Source organism: Opisthocomus hoazin, chromosome 6 (genome assembly GCF_030867145.1).
Source record: "Opisthocomus hoazin isolate bOpiHoa1 chromosome 6, bOpiHoa1.hap1, whole genome shotgun sequence".
In the NCBI taxonomy this organism is placed as follows: Eukaryota; Metazoa; Chordata; class Aves; order Opisthocomiformes; family Opisthocomidae; genus Opisthocomus; species Opisthocomus hoazin.
Window position 1 is genome coordinate 16,572,772 of NC_134419.1, and position 17,596 is coordinate 16,590,367.

General features: G+C 40.3%; 1 protein-coding gene across 10 annotated transcripts in view; it reads right to left on the reverse strand.

Moving 5' to 3' along the window:
* Positions 1–2,987: 2,987 nt before the first annotated feature.
* The window catches only part of TTLL7 (tubulin tyrosine ligase like 7), an 86,724-nt gene continuing 72,115 nt past the window's right edge, over positions 2,988–17,596 (reverse strand). For 9 of the 10 annotated variants that reach the window (XM_075424812.1, XM_075424806.1, XM_075424807.1 and 6 more), the window contains 2 exons: positions 13,847–14,020; positions 2,988–10,447 (listed from right to left, as the gene is read on the reverse strand). In XM_075424812.1, the coding sequence (XP_075280927.1) occupies positions 10,327–10,447; positions 13,847–14,020 (295 nt within the window). In that variant the 3' untranslated portion in view covers positions 2,988–10,326. Of the gene's footprint in view, positions 10,448–13,404; positions 13,522–13,846; positions 14,021–17,596 lie in introns of all 10 variants that reach the window. The other variant, XM_075424811.1, reaches the window with a different exon arrangement.

Here is a 17,596-nt window from a genome sequence, read left to right on the forward strand (position 1 = left end):
GCTCAATCTTTCAAACACTTGACACAAGTTCAGGTCTAACGCTTACTAACGTGGGAAGATTCACGATGACGTCTACGCATCCCACCCTGAGTTTGGAAAATCATTTGTTCCATGGAATACCACCCACTGCAGCATCTCACTGGAAACCAGCCCCAACAAACTGCAAGGCAATTTTCAATTTTCTACTCAACTCTACCAATTGTCTCTTGATCCCCTGGAAGGACCACCCTGTACAGCTCAGCATCCCAGCCCTCTTCCATTTCTGCCACCCTGAAAGCCAGCTCCAGAGAGTGGGAGAGAAGCTGCCGCAGCCTGGAGACCAAGGGGAACGGAAAATTAAGGCTCTGTTCACTCTTCCAGGTTGGAGCTCTCTGCAGCTGGCAGGATGCAGCCTGTTACATCCGTGACCCTTCGCAGCTCAGACTGGTTAATACGCTGTTGCTGATCTGAACTACACCTTAAATTGAAACAATTTCAGTTACAGTTGAGCCCAAACGTGAACAGAAGGCAGAAATTCAGTGGTTACAGTCCCTCGACACAGCTGATATCTGAGTGCAACTTTCTACCACTGAGGTTTTATTAAGGGTCACACAGATTATTTAGCCTTTTAATTTACAGCTTACAGGAGAAATGCAAGGTGAAATACCAAATCCCAATAAACCACAGTAAGTGGGGAAAAAAATATACTGAAATACTGAGCTTTAAAAACTCAATTAAAAATATAAATAAATAAATAGCCAATCACCGTTTTGTAATTATTTTAACTTTGATCTTTAAAATCTGCAAGTTGACATATCCTATTGCTACAGAAATCAAATCATTTTTACAGTTGATAAACACTCAAGTTTACCAGTTAATTAAATCCTTTTTGGATTTTTTTTTTCCTCTTTCAATTCTAATGGAGCAAAATGTGACGGCATTATGTATAATTCTTTTACTTGATGTTCTTAATTGCAATTACCAGTTTAAACTAGAGAACTCCTTTGTGGGGGGAGCTTGAGAAGAGTTTGAGTTTTTCGTCCTTAACTGGACCAGTAATTAGAAAATACATGGCTTTTCTGAACATGTGATAATCTGCCTCTTTCTCTTCCAAACAACTGCAAGTTTCCCATACTGCTAAGATTACATGAATTAGATTTGCACGTTAATCCCCAAATTACGTGTGACATACTTAGTTCATACAAGTTACACGTTAGTGACATTTCAGGCTCCTGAATAACACTAATATTTTATGTACCATGATGAAAAGATACTAAAAAACATAACTGTCATGTGATGCCACACAACCCAAAATACACAGGAAAAGCAAACTGCTTTTAAAAATTACTAAACTTATGGATGCCACTTTGATTTGCATTTTTGTATGTGATGATCAGAGGCTTGATCCTGAAAGTATTTTCTACTAAGTGCCACTCACCGTGCTTCGAAAAGAAGCCCTCATATCAGCAACTACGCAGCCTGAGAAATATTGCAACGCAGTGGAGTCTTTCCGAACTCAATTCAAAGCAGAATTTTTTTCCAGAAACCATCACCACATTTCCTTGCAACCTGCCAGCCTGATACTGACAGCTAAAACCCATTCACTGCCGCTGCCCAGGCCCGTTTCCTCAGCGGCGTGACTGCCCACCGCTCCCACGGCCTCCCGGAGCAGCCGAGGAGGGGCAGCAGGGCAGCTGCACAGCAGGGCTGGCTTCGCCTGTGGTTACCTGTGAGGGCAGAGACCCCAGCCCTGAAGGGCTCGCTGCATGCCTAGTTGTCTCGTAGTTCCCATAGACAAATGCTTCTCGAACTGCTCTCTGACAACCTCTGATTGCACAAATGCTGCTCACCCTTCTATTCCACTTACTAAAATAACAGAAGATTAAAAAAAAAATAGAGAGAGAGAGATACTTACTTGGTATTAAATTGTAGAAAACTACTGCTATCTTAAGAACTGCTCCTCAGTTAAGTGGGGGTAGGGTCATTTGCACCACTTGATTAAAAAGGGTGCCCACAGGAATTAAAGCTTCCAGAAGAAATTTTTCCCAGTAACCAATAAATACCAGTACAAAAAGGCTGTGGTAATTATTTCTAGATTGCTCTCTCACTTGACTTTGGCAACAAGAAAAAGTTAAGCTGGGAAAAATCTCCCTCCTTTCCCAGAGATTTTGCAGAAAACAGTAATAATAGTAACAGTTGTTAAGAAAAATCATCATCAGAAGTGCTGAAGTAATTCCTTTATTGCCATGGCACCACAAAACCTTAGTCCTTTGTGCTGAAGGGCTTGAGGTTGGAAATGGATTATTTCGCCGGTGTATTGAACAAGCTTCTCCTGCAGGCTGAGACAGCCCTCCCTTCTCAGAAAGGAGAATTGTTTTTTATAAGCTTACCCATGCAGACTTACAGAATCAAAATACAAACGAAGCCCAGCATTAGCAGGAGGGGAGGAAGGGGACTTCCTGCAGATGACAAACTCTCCCAGATGCAGCAGGCCCTGCTATCAGCGTCCTTGCCATTGGAAGCACTGGCTACTGTGTGCAGCATGACGCGTGGCTTTACGGGCATCTGCGGAGGACCAGAGGTGGGACAGAACGCTGTGCAGGCAGGGTGACCGCACGCAGTCTGCACTACACTGGTGCTTTGTCGTACGGCTCAGTTGCTTTCAGAATTCCACATACAGTTCCCAGAATTAGAAATAGTCTCAACACTCAGTAGTCTACGACCAACACGACCAACCAGTGAAACCACTTCTCCCCATAACAGCAAAACTTGGTATGAAGTTTTATAAGGTATGGACACAAGAAGGGAGCGTTGTTAGACTCCAGTTACTACACTACAGGGCAGAGTGATGGGTTACCAGTAGATGTGCAATGAAAGCAAAGTTGCTTCTGTAAGATACAATGTTTTCTTTAAAAAGAGTAAAGCACAATGGCACAACACAGTAAAGTACAATTTATTGTTTATTAAGTAATTACAGTACAGCGCTATGCTTCCTGCTGCGACTCTGCAAGCTAAACTGCAACTCAGGTGAGATACAAATTCCTAAATAACAAAAACGCTGACAAGACAATATGCATATTAGCATTACTGGATGTTGTTAGCTTTGTTGATACAAAAAAAGATATACAATTGTCCTCCTAGAATTGCAGAACAGGTTATACGGCAGCCAACTAAAACAAAAGTGTATACCAATTTTATTTACTTGACTTGACTGTAATAGCCAGTAAAGCTATCCCCACTGTGTTATTGCAGTCTGTACAGGAGAAAAAAACTACTGTGAAATAGATCGCATCGTTCCAAAAGCTCATCTGAGAGCCAAGCTTCTTCCAAACGTGGGTGTTTCTCAAGTAAGAGTAGCCATCCAGTTCCTTCAGCTTTCTAATCCCAAGTAGGTTTTCTAGTCTCACTAAGAATACATGTATTTGTGTACTTGAAAGAAGATCTATAACATGCAGAGATGTTACTAAGTATATTAACTGGATAATGTTTGGGCAAATCAAACATATTTTCTATAAAAATATTGGTATTCAAGCATAGGTAAGAGCATATACTGGGATAGTTTGAACACTGGTTCACATTAGGTGATCATTCAAATCACTATTAAAGGTTTTTCCTCAAACCCAGACTTGTTAACACTTGGAAGTTCGAAGACGTACAATGCTTTGTTTCCTCCACTTGAGCAGGCTGGGGGTGAGGGAAAGGAAGGGAAGAAAACCGGCAAATTTTCACAGTTCAGCAAGAATGGTCTGCATTAGTGGTGCCTTCCTCTACCACAGCGAACAGCCACGCTACTCTGACAGCTCTGACGACGCGTGCAAGCAAGGTACGAGCAGCGTGAGCTGGTCAGTGGGAAATCACTGCACTGTATGCTGCTTTTCCAAGAAAGTTCTCTTGCCGCCTATGCTCCCATTATTCACCAGTTGTGACCAGTACTGTCATACCTAGTGGCACACCTATGGAGTAAAACATTTAGCTTCCGAGTATGCCAAATGGCATGTCACAGCTGAAGGAAGTTAGGGAGCTGCCTCTGGTTCATGTCCCCTGTTTCAAAACAAAACCAGAAGATGTGGTGCGAGGAGAGGAACCCACACTTTGAAACTACTACAGACAAAAATAAAGGTATGCACATCTTTATGCTTGGCATGCGACATAGTGAAGTTTAGTGCACCCTGAGCAAAACCCAGCCACGCAGCTGTAGGGAATCATGCCGATTAATCTGGCAAATCATCCCATAAATTAAGTAAATTAAAGATTGGAAAGATGCTGTCAGGTCCAGCTTACCAATGCTGGTAGAAATTACTTTAAGCACCAGAGGAACTTATTTTTCACTATGCCAGTAAGCTTTCTCAATTGCTTTTAGCTGCATAACGTATTACACACCAAAGCAACCAACAATAACACGATGAAACTTAAACCGCCCTATAGCATATTTGTCTAGTACCATGTCATTTTGATACAGCTACTTTTTTCATTCTCTGAATCAGAAGAAAAGAACTCAGATGAATCCTTGAATCCTACATGGTTGTGAAAAACAGCTCCCTCCCACAAAGAGCACAAATCCTGCAGGGAGGGAGGAAGCTGCGTGCCCTATGACCTTGCTCAGCACAGTGCCCGCCATCACCTAACAGGGCCAAATGGGAAAGGGTAGCTGGGCTGGAAAAAAGTCCAACTCTTCCAAGCCTGACATATCTCTGAGATTGCTATTTACCAGTGTGGTCAGTTACTAAAAATGTCTACACTGCACCCCTTTGTTCATTAGGTACCAGAGAAAGTGCAGATCTCTGCACAGGACAACTTACCCTACTTCTCATTAGCAATGTTTATTTGTTTGACTGCTTTACTGCCTTTGCAAGGGATATCGCATATCGGTTATTTCACCAAACACACACTTGTACAACTGAAACCTGCAGCTGTATGTGGCACACAAGTCTCGGGCAGAGCAAGCACTGCCAGAGCTGCAAGGAGGCAACCTCAGCCAGAGCTGGGACCGTCGGGCACTCAGCAGAGGTGCCTGCGCACACCGGCTGCCTGGGGCGCAGGCGCACGCTCCCTGGAGACGCGTACTGAGCGCCCACCGCCGCCTGCTCTTGTGCCAATGCACCGCTGCCGAGTATGGCCGGGTCCACCTGTGTGCCACTGAGCTGCATTTCTCTTTGCACAGTAAAGGAATCCCAGCCCGCCTGTGCAATGACAACCAGAGCGCTTCTGATGCCCGAGTCAGATCAAGACATCTGTGCACTACACAGAAGTTTTGAATACAAGTATTGCATGGCTTTTTTTTTCAAAAATGGAAAGCTTCCATTTAGAAAATAAGGTCCTCTCTGTCCTCCTGAGAAGCTTCTAAGCGAGACAGTGGGTTGTGAGGAATTGTGGCAGTAACAACTGAGCAGGTACGATGCTACAGATGGTCAGCAGATACTACGTCACTCAGTTAAAAATCATACATAGCATTAAAAGAAACAGTCTTTTGTCCTGCTGTGCCAGAGCAAATCATTTCCACAAAGATGGGCACAAGGAAAACCTTTAATGTGAAACCTGCTCCAGGATAATGCATTTTCTCACCAGATGTCCTGACTTCTCACGGCCATTTTGGGCTCCGCTCTACTTCATAACTGCCACCCCCAGCCTTCAAAGCCAGCGCTCTGCAGCAAGGGAACTGCCCATGTGCCAAACCCGCCGCAGCAGCGCACTGCGCGACGATGCTCAGCAGATCTGCGTGACAGCAGCCACACGCAGTGGTTTGATCAGGGCGCAGCAGGAAAGGCAGGCGCAGGTCACTTCCCTACGCTCTTCCTCCCTTCGCCATGCCGCTGATGACTCCGGGGAGGTGCAGAGGGTGACACAGCGCTGTGCAGCCACCTGAGCCGGCATGGCATGCCGAGCAGATTCCGAGCACCCGCGTCAGCCATCATTTCAGCCGGGAACTGGCTCTGCTCGGCTCTGCTAAGGGCAGGCAGGCCTGTTCAGAGGGCGCTCGGGGGCCACACGCTGCTGTTTTAACGGTGTTATTTTACACTGTGAGTAATAACATCTGTGGTGAAAGGAGGGCGGTTCTAAGGTCAGTATCAGGAGTTCTCCTTACTAAGTAAATGTTACCTTTTGTTTTAAAAGAAGAAATAAGAATACATTAAAAAAAAAAAAACACCACAAGAATGTATCCTGCTCCCCCACAAGAATCTTCTCCTGTTCCATATATGTAAATGGTAAAATTATCCCTGATTTCCTTAAGAGTCCTAAAGTACTACAGGTATTTACACACCAACAAAGACTCTTCTATGTTAACAAGCAATTTGAACAATGTAGGGAACTTAACAGAGGTGGCTGGCAGAGAACAAAGAACACAGATGCAGAATAACAACTAATGTATGGGAATTTTACCACATACAGAAAAAATTACAAACGTTTTTAGCAAATGTTGGAGTGAAAGATTTTCCAATAAGTATGCCATTTAATAGCAAATTATTTTCTCCTGAAAAATGGGAATAAATGCAACAGCTTTGAGTTAACTGTTTTAACACTGCGTGCAAAGCTAACATGCAAATATTCACATTTGCTAACACCTAAATTAGATGTTATAACTGTCAGTGCAATTCAGTCTTTTCACTTGAGTATACAGGAAAAGTCAAAAACTGTAAATTTATGGGTTTATATTTAAAAGTGAGCTTGTTCTAGAACTCCTAGCTCAGCTACGGAAGCACTTGGATGTAGTTTTAGAAGCTGACGAATTTGTTTCCTTTCCTGTACAATTAGAGACTAATATTCCCACAACAAGGATGAGATATTCCTTTCTAGACAGGACATTAACTCCAGACCAAGGTCTACCAAACAGGTACCCTTCTGAGGTATTTTAAGTAATGTTCCCTTTAACAACAAAAAAGCAATGCTTTTGAGAGTATTTTCCTTGCTCTTTGTATTTGGACTCCCAAGCTTCTGACCAAGACCCAGAGAAAGCACCTTCTTTCAGCAGAGAACTCCACACCCTCAGGCCACATTGAGAACACGGCAGGGTGGACTTGCACGGGCAAGGCACGGACCAGCACCCCGCTGCGGGAAGCAGCACCCGTTCTGGTCGGCCCGTTCCACGCCTCAGTGAACACAGCTCCCGCAGACGCCAGCAGGTGTTTTTCTCTGGCAAAGGCTAGCAGAGCCGACGCCATCAGGCCGTGCTCTCACACGGCAAGAGCTGTTTCACACCACAAACGAAGCGCGAGGCCTTTGCACGGTTTCGCAGTCGGCACTTCCGAGCCACCCCTGCAGCTGCTCGCCCTGCCCTCGCGCCGGCGCGGCGGGAGAGCCGGGGCACAACGCGGGGAACCAGCACCCGCGTCACGACGGTCCCTGCAGAGCCGGCTCCCTCAGAACAGCCACCCGACACACGAGCTCGCCCCAGCTGCTCCGCCACCCACACCCGTTCGTCGCCAGACAGCAGACGCGGGGACAGGCGCCGTTTGAGGCCGTTATGGCTACCCGCAGCCCTGCGCCTGTGCTGCCCACAGAGCCCCCGCACCGCCGGCGCATGGCGACCGACCCCCGGCGCCCTGCCGCCCGCCGCCCCTCACCAGCAGGAAGGCCAGGCAGTGCCGGGCTGCCGCCGCCCGCGCTCCCCTGTGGTAAAGCTACCGCACGCCACGCTTCGGCACCGCAGGGATTCTTCTCCAGTTACTACGACTACCATACACCATCACAAAATGCATCATCTCATTTATTCATGTCTTAAATGGGCAAAGATCACCCTACGGTACAAAAAATCTCGGTGTTCTTTGCCTTCCGATCGCAGCTCGCCTACAGCTCACAAATACAGGCGAGCTCCTGCTGTACCGTGAAAGGCGCGCAGGAGGTTGGTCTCGCCTCCACGTTGGGTTCGTCAGCTGCTTCCCACGCCCAGGCGCGATGGCAGGGTGAGGGTGAGGGCTCGCCCGATCTGCTGGGCAGCAGGCGCAAGCTCAGTCCCAGCGGTGCCTGCAGGAGCCCAAGGCCAGAGCTAATTACTAAAAGGCTCATTTACTAGAACCACATATCCGACCACGAAGGAAATGCTCTGTTTTGCAGAAGGAAAGGAATGAATGCTTCGCCCGCAGCGCGAGCCGGAGTGGGGCTGGAGGCGCAGCCCCTCGCTCCCCGCAGACCACACGTGCTGGTTCTGAGGAGCTGGCAGGGAAGGGTGGCATTACCTTTATTGAAAGCATTGACTCACACATTATTAGAAACACAGTACCATTTTAGGAAAGGTTGTCAGAAATATGAATATATTAAGTAACATCAGACGTAAACCAACCATCGGGTCCACTTTTGTACATGCTAAATGTATTTTCTTTCCTAGATCTGGCTATACCACATAGGTACGGTTAGCAGAGTATTCTACACAGATTGACCTGTCCCAGCACTAGACTCTGAGAACAGAGATCGTCATGTAGTTTAAAAGAAGGAAAAAAAAAAAAGGGGCATGGGAACCTACTACCCTAAGGCTCTGTTTGAGTCTGGCAAGCTGAGCTGGACGCCGGTTTTATCCTTATGGCCAAAAGCAGAATACAATGGAAGCCTCCTCAATGGGGAAGAACACAAGGGAAGAGAGAATTTACAGCTTTTATTAGGTCTTGCAGATAACCACAGTATGCTTAACCAGTAGTCACTGTATGGACCAAAAGATATACAGTTAATGTGAACGTACTATACTACTAAACTTGTATTAACACAAAAATGAAAAACTTTTCCAGACCAGAAGACTGCTCTATACAGAGGTGGTTTTAATTGTTTACAAATAGTCTTATTATCATATATTCTGCAGTTCTAGAGCTGAGGCACTACAGCACAGGCATCAAAAGTCTCACCCAAATTCCCAGATATATGCTATGACTAAAATTTAAAAAACAAAAATAATTTGCAGACAACTTCAATTTCAAATCTCTTCAGTCTCTTAAATTTGTCTTAAATCTCTGGATATCAAAAAACCTCTAACATACTTGCTCCTGAGGATAATTAGCCCCCAAATTCTTTTTTTAAGTATACCTGAAATATACTGATAATTTACAAACACGTTTCAGAGTTACATGATTGGTAAGTAAACAAGTCTTTGGTAAATAATAACTACTCTGTTCTTTACTCAAAGTTAAGTTAAAAAACTTAATTCATTTTTAAATCTATATTAAGTGATTTTTGTAATAATTATTTCTATAATGAATAAGGCTCATATGGCACAATGCTCGGTGGGATGAATGGGTGTACGTAGCAAAACCCGAATGAAGTTTTCAGGTTACAAGTCCTGTTCCTAGGAGGTTCCTGCTCTGGCTCATTGTCTTTTTGCGCCCTTCAGCCAGGCCCAGGAAGCTGAATCGGAATGAGAGCTTTCTAATGAATTAGATTTCCAACATTTAAAGGTGTCAGCATATCTAGAAAATACTGTCTATTGCAAGGATACGTTCTACAGTAGGTACCAGCTTGTATGCTAAAAACTACAACAAACCAATTAGTTTAAGGTTGAAATAATACATTATAGCTGCAGTATCTCCTAAAAATGCCTGCTTTACCACTTGTGCAGTAAAACAGAAAAACTATGCACGCTTGTGCGAGCTGGAGATGACTGCTTGCTCCCAAAGGAAACCTAAAGGCACAGGACATCGGTAACGTGAATGAAAATCTGGTAACAAACATTGGCTTCCATTTTATTACAAGAACGCAATTAGAAACCGAATGCCTCAACTGATATTTTTACTGTTTGCATACTAGATGCCTTCACTTTGGCTAAAAGATACTATACTATGTCCTTTAAGAAGAATAGCAGCATAAAATAGATCTTGTAATTTCAGAGGAGAAATAAAAAGAAGTCTGCTTTAGGTTTGGCTTACAGAGTTTTGGGGATTATTTTAAACATGTCCAAGAAATGATCAGAATATTTTCAATGACTATTGCAGATTTACTGTTCTACTACAGTTTTTTAACCGTCTTCCTTGTTAAAGGATCAATTACATTTGAGACAATAAATAGTATAGTCTACAATAAATAATATTCAAGTCAAAGTATTGTACTTACAAAATAATATAACACTGTAATAGGGGCTTCAAGATCAATTCCATTTTGTATATTCTGCAGCAAAAATAACATTTCTAGTAGGAAGAAATTACTTACAAACCTAGCAAGATCTACACATTCACACGTGTGTAAACAACTTAACAAGGTTTATTATATTTCCAGAAAAGCTATGCTTTTACAGCAGGTCTTCAGCTAAATGTTATCATAATATGGTAATAAATATATAACAGGGCTTGTATTTAGCTCCATCACAAATTTTAATTTGAAAAAAAAAAAATGGAGTGCCATTATTTACAAAGAACAGCAGCTTTTCCTTTTGCTTCACAAGTGACTGTATCTGTGTGTGAACAAAATGTTAGGGCGAGGCATTCCAGATGAACTGCAGCTAAGGTTGGACGAGGATGATTTCATGATGAATAGTGAAGGTCCTGGCAATAAATACCTAGAAAGGATATTTAAAAATACAGCAGAGTTTACAGACAAAGTGACATAAAAGAGCAAAAGAATTAGTCGTTCACGCTCCATACCTTAAGATCACTGTATGCATGAAATTATGTAAAATAAATGCTATTTATAAAACATACCGGGCATTAGGCACTAGCTAACTCAAGAAGCAGATCTAAACTCAGAGAATCTCTTAGCAAAATTTCAAGATGTTGTATGAGGATCAAACATCTTTCCAGTCTTTTATGTTTAAAGCAAGCGGACAAATAAAACAATGGCATCCTGTGTAACACTACTACCAAAAATTAATACTTCACCCATTGTTCCCTGTTACTATAGTACTACTTATTCATTTTAAACTGGGTAAATACTACAATTTATGTTAACCAGCTTACAAAGAGTTAAGTTATAAAGAAAAGTTGATTAGGAAAAACCCAGAAATTTTCAGCTTTGGTTTCCAGCTCTAATTCTCTAAAAATAGATATGCTATCATCACTACTCTAGTAAAGCAAGAAACAATGATGTTACAACCTAGTAAGTCACATCAATGACTACTTACCTTTTAAATTCAGGCAACTACATAGCCGATATTTTATGTAATAGAACAAAAAATAATTTATCATATGCCTAATATTCATTCTTAAACCTTTTCATGTTATCATTTCCTAATAGCAAATTGCAGAAGTCATTAAATGACCACAGTAAGTGCACAAAAACAACTTCCACAGTAAATCAGAATTTCATAATGAATTACGTCAATGTTAGGATGGATGAACGCAACACACTGTACACAAACTATTGCTTAAAAGTTGTTGCATCATTCTAGTGAATCATATCGATTAATGATGAATAAGTTAAAAGACTGATCACGTGGACAGAAACAGCATCACACTGTCAAAGGGAGACAAACTATGTAAGAAAGTGTACATTTTCGGTTTGTTTAAGCTTTGAGAAAAGCTGTTATAAAAATATTATAACCAATATATTTTTTAAATAATTTACAAAAAAATAAAGTCTGATTTGGCATGGATTGGTGGTGAGCTTGACAGTTCCCTACATCACCAGACTGAGTCCTACCTTTGCTTGATGATACAGTAAAAAACTCTAATGCTTCCCAGAGAATACGCCACATGATAGATAAGATTATTTAGCAAGCTGTAAGGATCTAGCAGTACATGGTTGGTGGTTTTTTTACTTAATTTTGTAACACAGGTGAATTTATCAAAATATGAAAAGTTTTATTTTAGCTATTATTTTAAAGAGATTTTGCTATAGTTTTTGAGCTCTCCTATTGTTTTATTTATACCTTTAATTTTGTGAGAAAAAAATGACATTAATACACGTTTATATTAATATTCCTATTCGTGTTCTTCATGACATATAGTGAATTTACAGTTAGGAGATGGGATTGAGAACAAATCTAAAAGGTGAAAAAAGAACTCCGTGGCTGCTTTCATTATCTTTTTCTCTCTCCCCGCAGAAATAAATTTTCTCAGATAAAGAGCTATCTATCTGTAATCTTTCAAAGCTTTAGCTTCACAAATATTTGTCAAACACAAAAAAACAAAAAATCGGTTTGTGCTCAGAAAAAACAAAATTCTTCAAATAAGATTTTATAAAGTCTTAAAAAATTGACTTCTACATTTATTAAATTATACTCTGATCTTCTGGCACTTCACACAATTTTACAGAAAGTCAAGAAAACTATTATTAGCAGTTCAGATTCTTGTATCATTTAAACACAGACACCTAGATGAAAAGTGAAACAGTATTGTGGTTCTCCCATTTCTAGAAAAATCGTTCATTACCTTACAATTGTGGAGCATAATGGGCAACAGGATTTATTTCCACGCGTATCTTTCATTCACAAATTCAGAATATCATGGTTAACTAGAATATAGCTATAGCCACAGTATAGATGTAATATTTGTGGAGATTAATATAAAAACTGTAATTAGAGTTGTCGTAACACTCCATTGCTGAAGACATACTGATATTTAGTATATAAAGTGCTTAGATTCCTCTAGCCTGTGAAATTTATGAATAAACTTCCACTCAGCATCCAAAGAAACACAGAAACTGGAGCTGAGAAAGTTCTGTTGGACCATCCCTTTCACTGCTTTCCAAATGCAAGGCTGTTAACTGCAGCACATTAATCTGATCAGTTTGAATAGCTTGTGGTTGGTCATGATGAAAAATTTTCTGCAGTATTAACAGTAAAATCAAAAAAACTTCAAGGTTGAAGATTTTCTAGTCTTAGCCAATCCAGATGACTTTACCACACTCCTGCTGTAGCTCAGTAGATGTTAATATTGAATATGATTTGTTTTGTGGCTAACATACTTCTGCTTTTGCTGTGACTAAACAGCAAATTTTTCAGTTTCTGGTTGGTTTTAAATTACGTTAGAGTGCCTTAAGATCCAAATGGGTTCAGTGTATCAGATAACTAGTCTGAGATATAGCAAGTAAGCAATTAAGTCATAAAATAAGTTTAACAGATAATATATCAAAGGTTTGCTTTTCACATAATATTTAAATCACGAAGCCCTTCTATGAAATAATGTCTGTTATATAAACAAAGCATTTATAAGTTTATATATATAATGACTCAGATTGCCATTCTGGATAGAATTTGGAACCCAAGTAATTTGAAACTTGCATTTAATTCTCCACCTATGACTGTTAAATTGCAGGTCATTGACTCCCACAGTTGGGCATTTTCAGTCATGCCTACACTGACGATATTACAATCCCTATTGCATCCAGTTGGAGAACTAAACCAGCCAATGGGGAACCGGGTAAGTGCCAAATAATTTTTTTACTATATGATGCTGTTTTGCAAGGTTTGAAAATATATTTATGCTCTGTAAGATGAAATAATAAAACTTTCAATCTGTAGGTTTTGGCAATCAACTTTGCAAAACTGTGCAATACAGTAAATCAGATGGCACTTACCTGACCCTTGGCTGGAGCTGTGCCCCTATAGCATCCCACTGCGAATGTGAAGCCAGAAGTATCACACGTTAGGATACCTCTAGGAATGCAAATCTGGAATCACTGACTTTGAGGGATCTGAGAAGGGGAAGAAATGAAATTTTCAGTTCAATTCATGGAAAGCCTTTGCTGCAGCTACTTGGGCAATAGGCAACCAAGACTTTAATAAGAGTAATTTCACACCAAATGTGTATATCTAGTCTTCTTTTAGTAGCACTTCAGTGGGCTAGAGAGATTAGAACAATAGAAACTCAGGATCAAAGGAAATGTTGGGATTTTGCCTTTTTTTATTTTAAATACATAGTGAACTAGGCTGAAAGAGAAGTGTAGTGGTAGCAAACTAGACTGAAACCTGTTCCAATCTTATCCTTCTAATTTAGGAAGAGAGTATTGAAACGTATACCTTGTATCATCCCAGTGGGGGCTAACTGCAGTTGGGGATCCTCTTGAATCTGATGAGTATTTGTAAACCACCAGCAGGCAGTGTTTACAAAGCTGTACTATTCGTTGGCAACACTGGAGCTGCTCTGGAGTCACCACCTCTGTGCTTTTACCGAATGTGGTTTCCCAAGAGCTCCTGTTATGCAAAAAGACACGACTTCATGTTATCTGTCACAAATTGCAATCTGAGAGCTTTACTCCTTTAATCAGATTGAACAACAGATGAACAAGAGAAAAAGCATGACCTTGCCTGTTTATAGGAAAGGTCGAGGCTATTTAACACAAAAGCTGGCAGATGCTGAGTCCAAAACACAAATTAAGAAGTTAATCTTCATATGTGAAATGTCCGCAGCCATTTTTCACTCAGTCTGTTCCCTACAGCATTTATAGAGCCATTACTTAGGTTTAGCACATAAGGATTTACTGTCACTTAATTGTATATGTGTCTTACAACAGGAATAACAAAAAACACTTATTAACAGATCACCACCTGAATGTGAATGTGATACCATATTAAAGGAATAAAAACAATAAATTATTTCCAAATGTCTATACAGCATAATAATACTCTTCTTCTAATTTAAGTACATGATACTAAGAAACAAATATTAAATTAATTTACAGGAGATGAGTATGTGCTCTGCTTCCTTATCCAAATAATCATATGAGAAGAGATTCTCAGTTCAGTCGTTCAAATACTACTTATTATTCCATCTGGTCATATGGACTTGTTACAATTAAGTGCAACTTGCAGCGTGTATCTGTGAGACCATTCCTTTGTGAAATGCAGACCATCATGCTTTTGTTTATTTAAAAAGCCTTTTCTCTTTCCAAAAAAACCCAAACCCTACCATACCAAGGTAAACCAGGTATGTTTTACCACAGAAGATGACAACAGTTCTTTGCATACACCTCAACACTTCTGTTTGCGCAAAATCCTGACCAGATTACAGATCATCTGTTTTAAAGGCAACATGGTCCCTGTGAAGACTTCCTTTTAGTGAAAACATTATCCAGTAGCACAGATGGTTTGTAAGCTTGAGAGTTTTTGTTTGTTTATGAAAGAAGCACTTCACAGAGTGAGGAAAATTTGCTACATCTGGCTTCAGCACAACAGCCAGGATGATTTTGCCTTGTCCACTGAGATCAGCAGTAGATTTCACATCCCTGGTGTGGAAAGGTTGTCCTTAAAACAACATCAAAGAACAAGCAAGCTTACTTCTGGCTAGCGAGCTTTTTAAAATTACGCTGTATTAGGATGGAATTCTGAACGTGAATGACTAAAAGATAAGCTGTATGTATAGGTCACTGATTTTTCAGCCTGGCTCCTCAGTCCAGATAGTCTATTCCAGCTGAAACTCTTCAGTCCTACAAAATTTCCACTGCACACATAATTTTCAAGTGATGCAAGCATTTCTCATTATTTATCATCCATATAATGAATTCTTTAAGAAATATTTTTTGTGAGGCATCGAATCTGTTTCATTTCATAAACAGAATAATTCTACTACTTGAAGAGCTACAATTTTCTTTAATATATTTTTCTCAATATTGTTTCCTCTCTGGGAACTTTGCACAGGTATTTTTACATGGAAATTGATCTATTGTCTTCATTCTTTCCTCAAGAAGTCATGTGATGGTTGGTAGAAAGCAGCAAGACAAAGTTCTAAGTATTACATTCATTCAACAGATTCACAGTGCTACACATAATTACATTCTAATTCAATCCATAAATCTCCAAAAACTTGTGGAAGAAACTCTCCTGACAAATTCCTTAAGTTCCAGGTTTTGAGGTCTGTGATCACCTTCCTACAGTTATAAGGGATTTTATCAGTGAAGAATAACATGTGGCCTGCTGTAACTATGGCCGATTATGAACATAGTGGTATACAGTTACCCTAATTGAGATTTAGAAATATATATGTGAATTTTAATAAGCTTTCACATAAATGTGACTGTGCAGTCTCCACCATGTGCTAGAGATTCAGTTCATACTCCATTATACTGCAGTCAACAGGGATCAGAGCACTGTTACCTAAGGAAGCTTAATTTGTTACGCTGTAACTTTAGTTTCCACACATTAGTAAGAAATCATGGAGTCCTCACCAGACCCAGAAAAGAGTATTATGCTTGATTGCCCAATATTGTCAATTATGCGTTATTCTTTTTATAACCATCTGAAGTCAGCTGATTCTACTGGTTTTCTCTTATTAATTTTAATTGTTTATTATACAGTAAAACAACGAAGCTTTATGAAACCATCTACATCACGGTGATGTCACCGAGGTTTTCTTTGTTTCTTTGTTCATTCTTCTTGCTAAAATAGCATATGCCTAGAAGAGATCTAACCAGTACAGGGAAGCCTTCAGGCTATTAGGTCTGTTCTCCCAAGACATATATCTTACGGATAGTCAAAGTACTATATTCCGTATATTTCCATATACACATGGTGTTTCTGAATTAGCACATGAATACCCCTTCCCAACATATTTCCCCAAATTCTACACATGCCCTATGTTTATTCCAATCTGTTCTTCTAAATGGCACAATGAACTCTAAGGAGGAGTGATGAGAAGTTGGCCTCTGCTACAGAGGTGCTGTCATGTGTTGTCTGTTGTGTATTACATGGCAAGCAGGATGCTTGTAACTGAGTAAACAACACACTGGGAAGGTACAAACAGCCTTTCTGTTTTCTTCTGTGAATTCTGTATTAAGTATATTACGTGCAGAGTAATCTCTACACATACTGCGCATTTGTATATTACTTTTACAGTATTTTTAGACTCTTTTACATAGCAACTCCTCTTACAAGGAATTGGATCTTTGTCAAAGAATTTAGCTCCACTTCGGAATCAGTGGAGTCTTGTTCTGCATGAATGAAACTGTTGCTAGATGAGAAATCCTGCTCTTCACTGAACTCTTCCGCTGGCTCAAAGACTTTTCTCCCGAGCCAAGTGAGCAGCAGAGTTGTTCGAAGGTTTTGAACAAAAAACGTTCTTTGCAGAGAAAAAAAATCCAAAATAAAAATTTTCATGCATATTAGAAGATTTGCACACTAAAAGTAAAATTCAAAATAATAACGTTATTAAAAGGGAAGGTAATTGTTCTATTTTATGACAACAAAAATGGATTTTGGACTCAAGACTTCACACACCTCTGCTGGCATGAAGAAGGGACCTTGCATCTGTTGAGGATTATACAAAAGAAATGTTTCAGACTGGAAACATCGAAACCTTTTCTCACCCTACTTTAACTTTCAGAGTATGCTGCATTCCCAGTACTTACCTCTAGCAAATCTTAGGGCTGACATCTGCATGTTCCCATGGCCTGTCTCAGTGAAAAAAAAGTGAGGACTCCTAATGGCTTGCACAAAAACAACAAGCCTTCATCAATGAGAATATAATAAATCTCTTGGAACACCTTAATGCAAGCCAATCAAAACCCCTTCCATTCTTTATACATTGTATATACTTACAGAGAAAATATCTTCTTTTACGCAATATATTTCATACTTATACATTTGTATTCTTATTTTATGAAGAAATTTGGCGGGTGCAGGCAGGGGAGGGGGAGATTATTTTATACTTCTGATCTGATTCCCTAAACCCATCCTTACATGAATGCCTTTGACTTCGGGAATGTAGATTTATAAGTGTAGGATATTGAACTTTTAACGTATGGCCTGATCTTTTTTTCCCCCCCCAGAAAACTT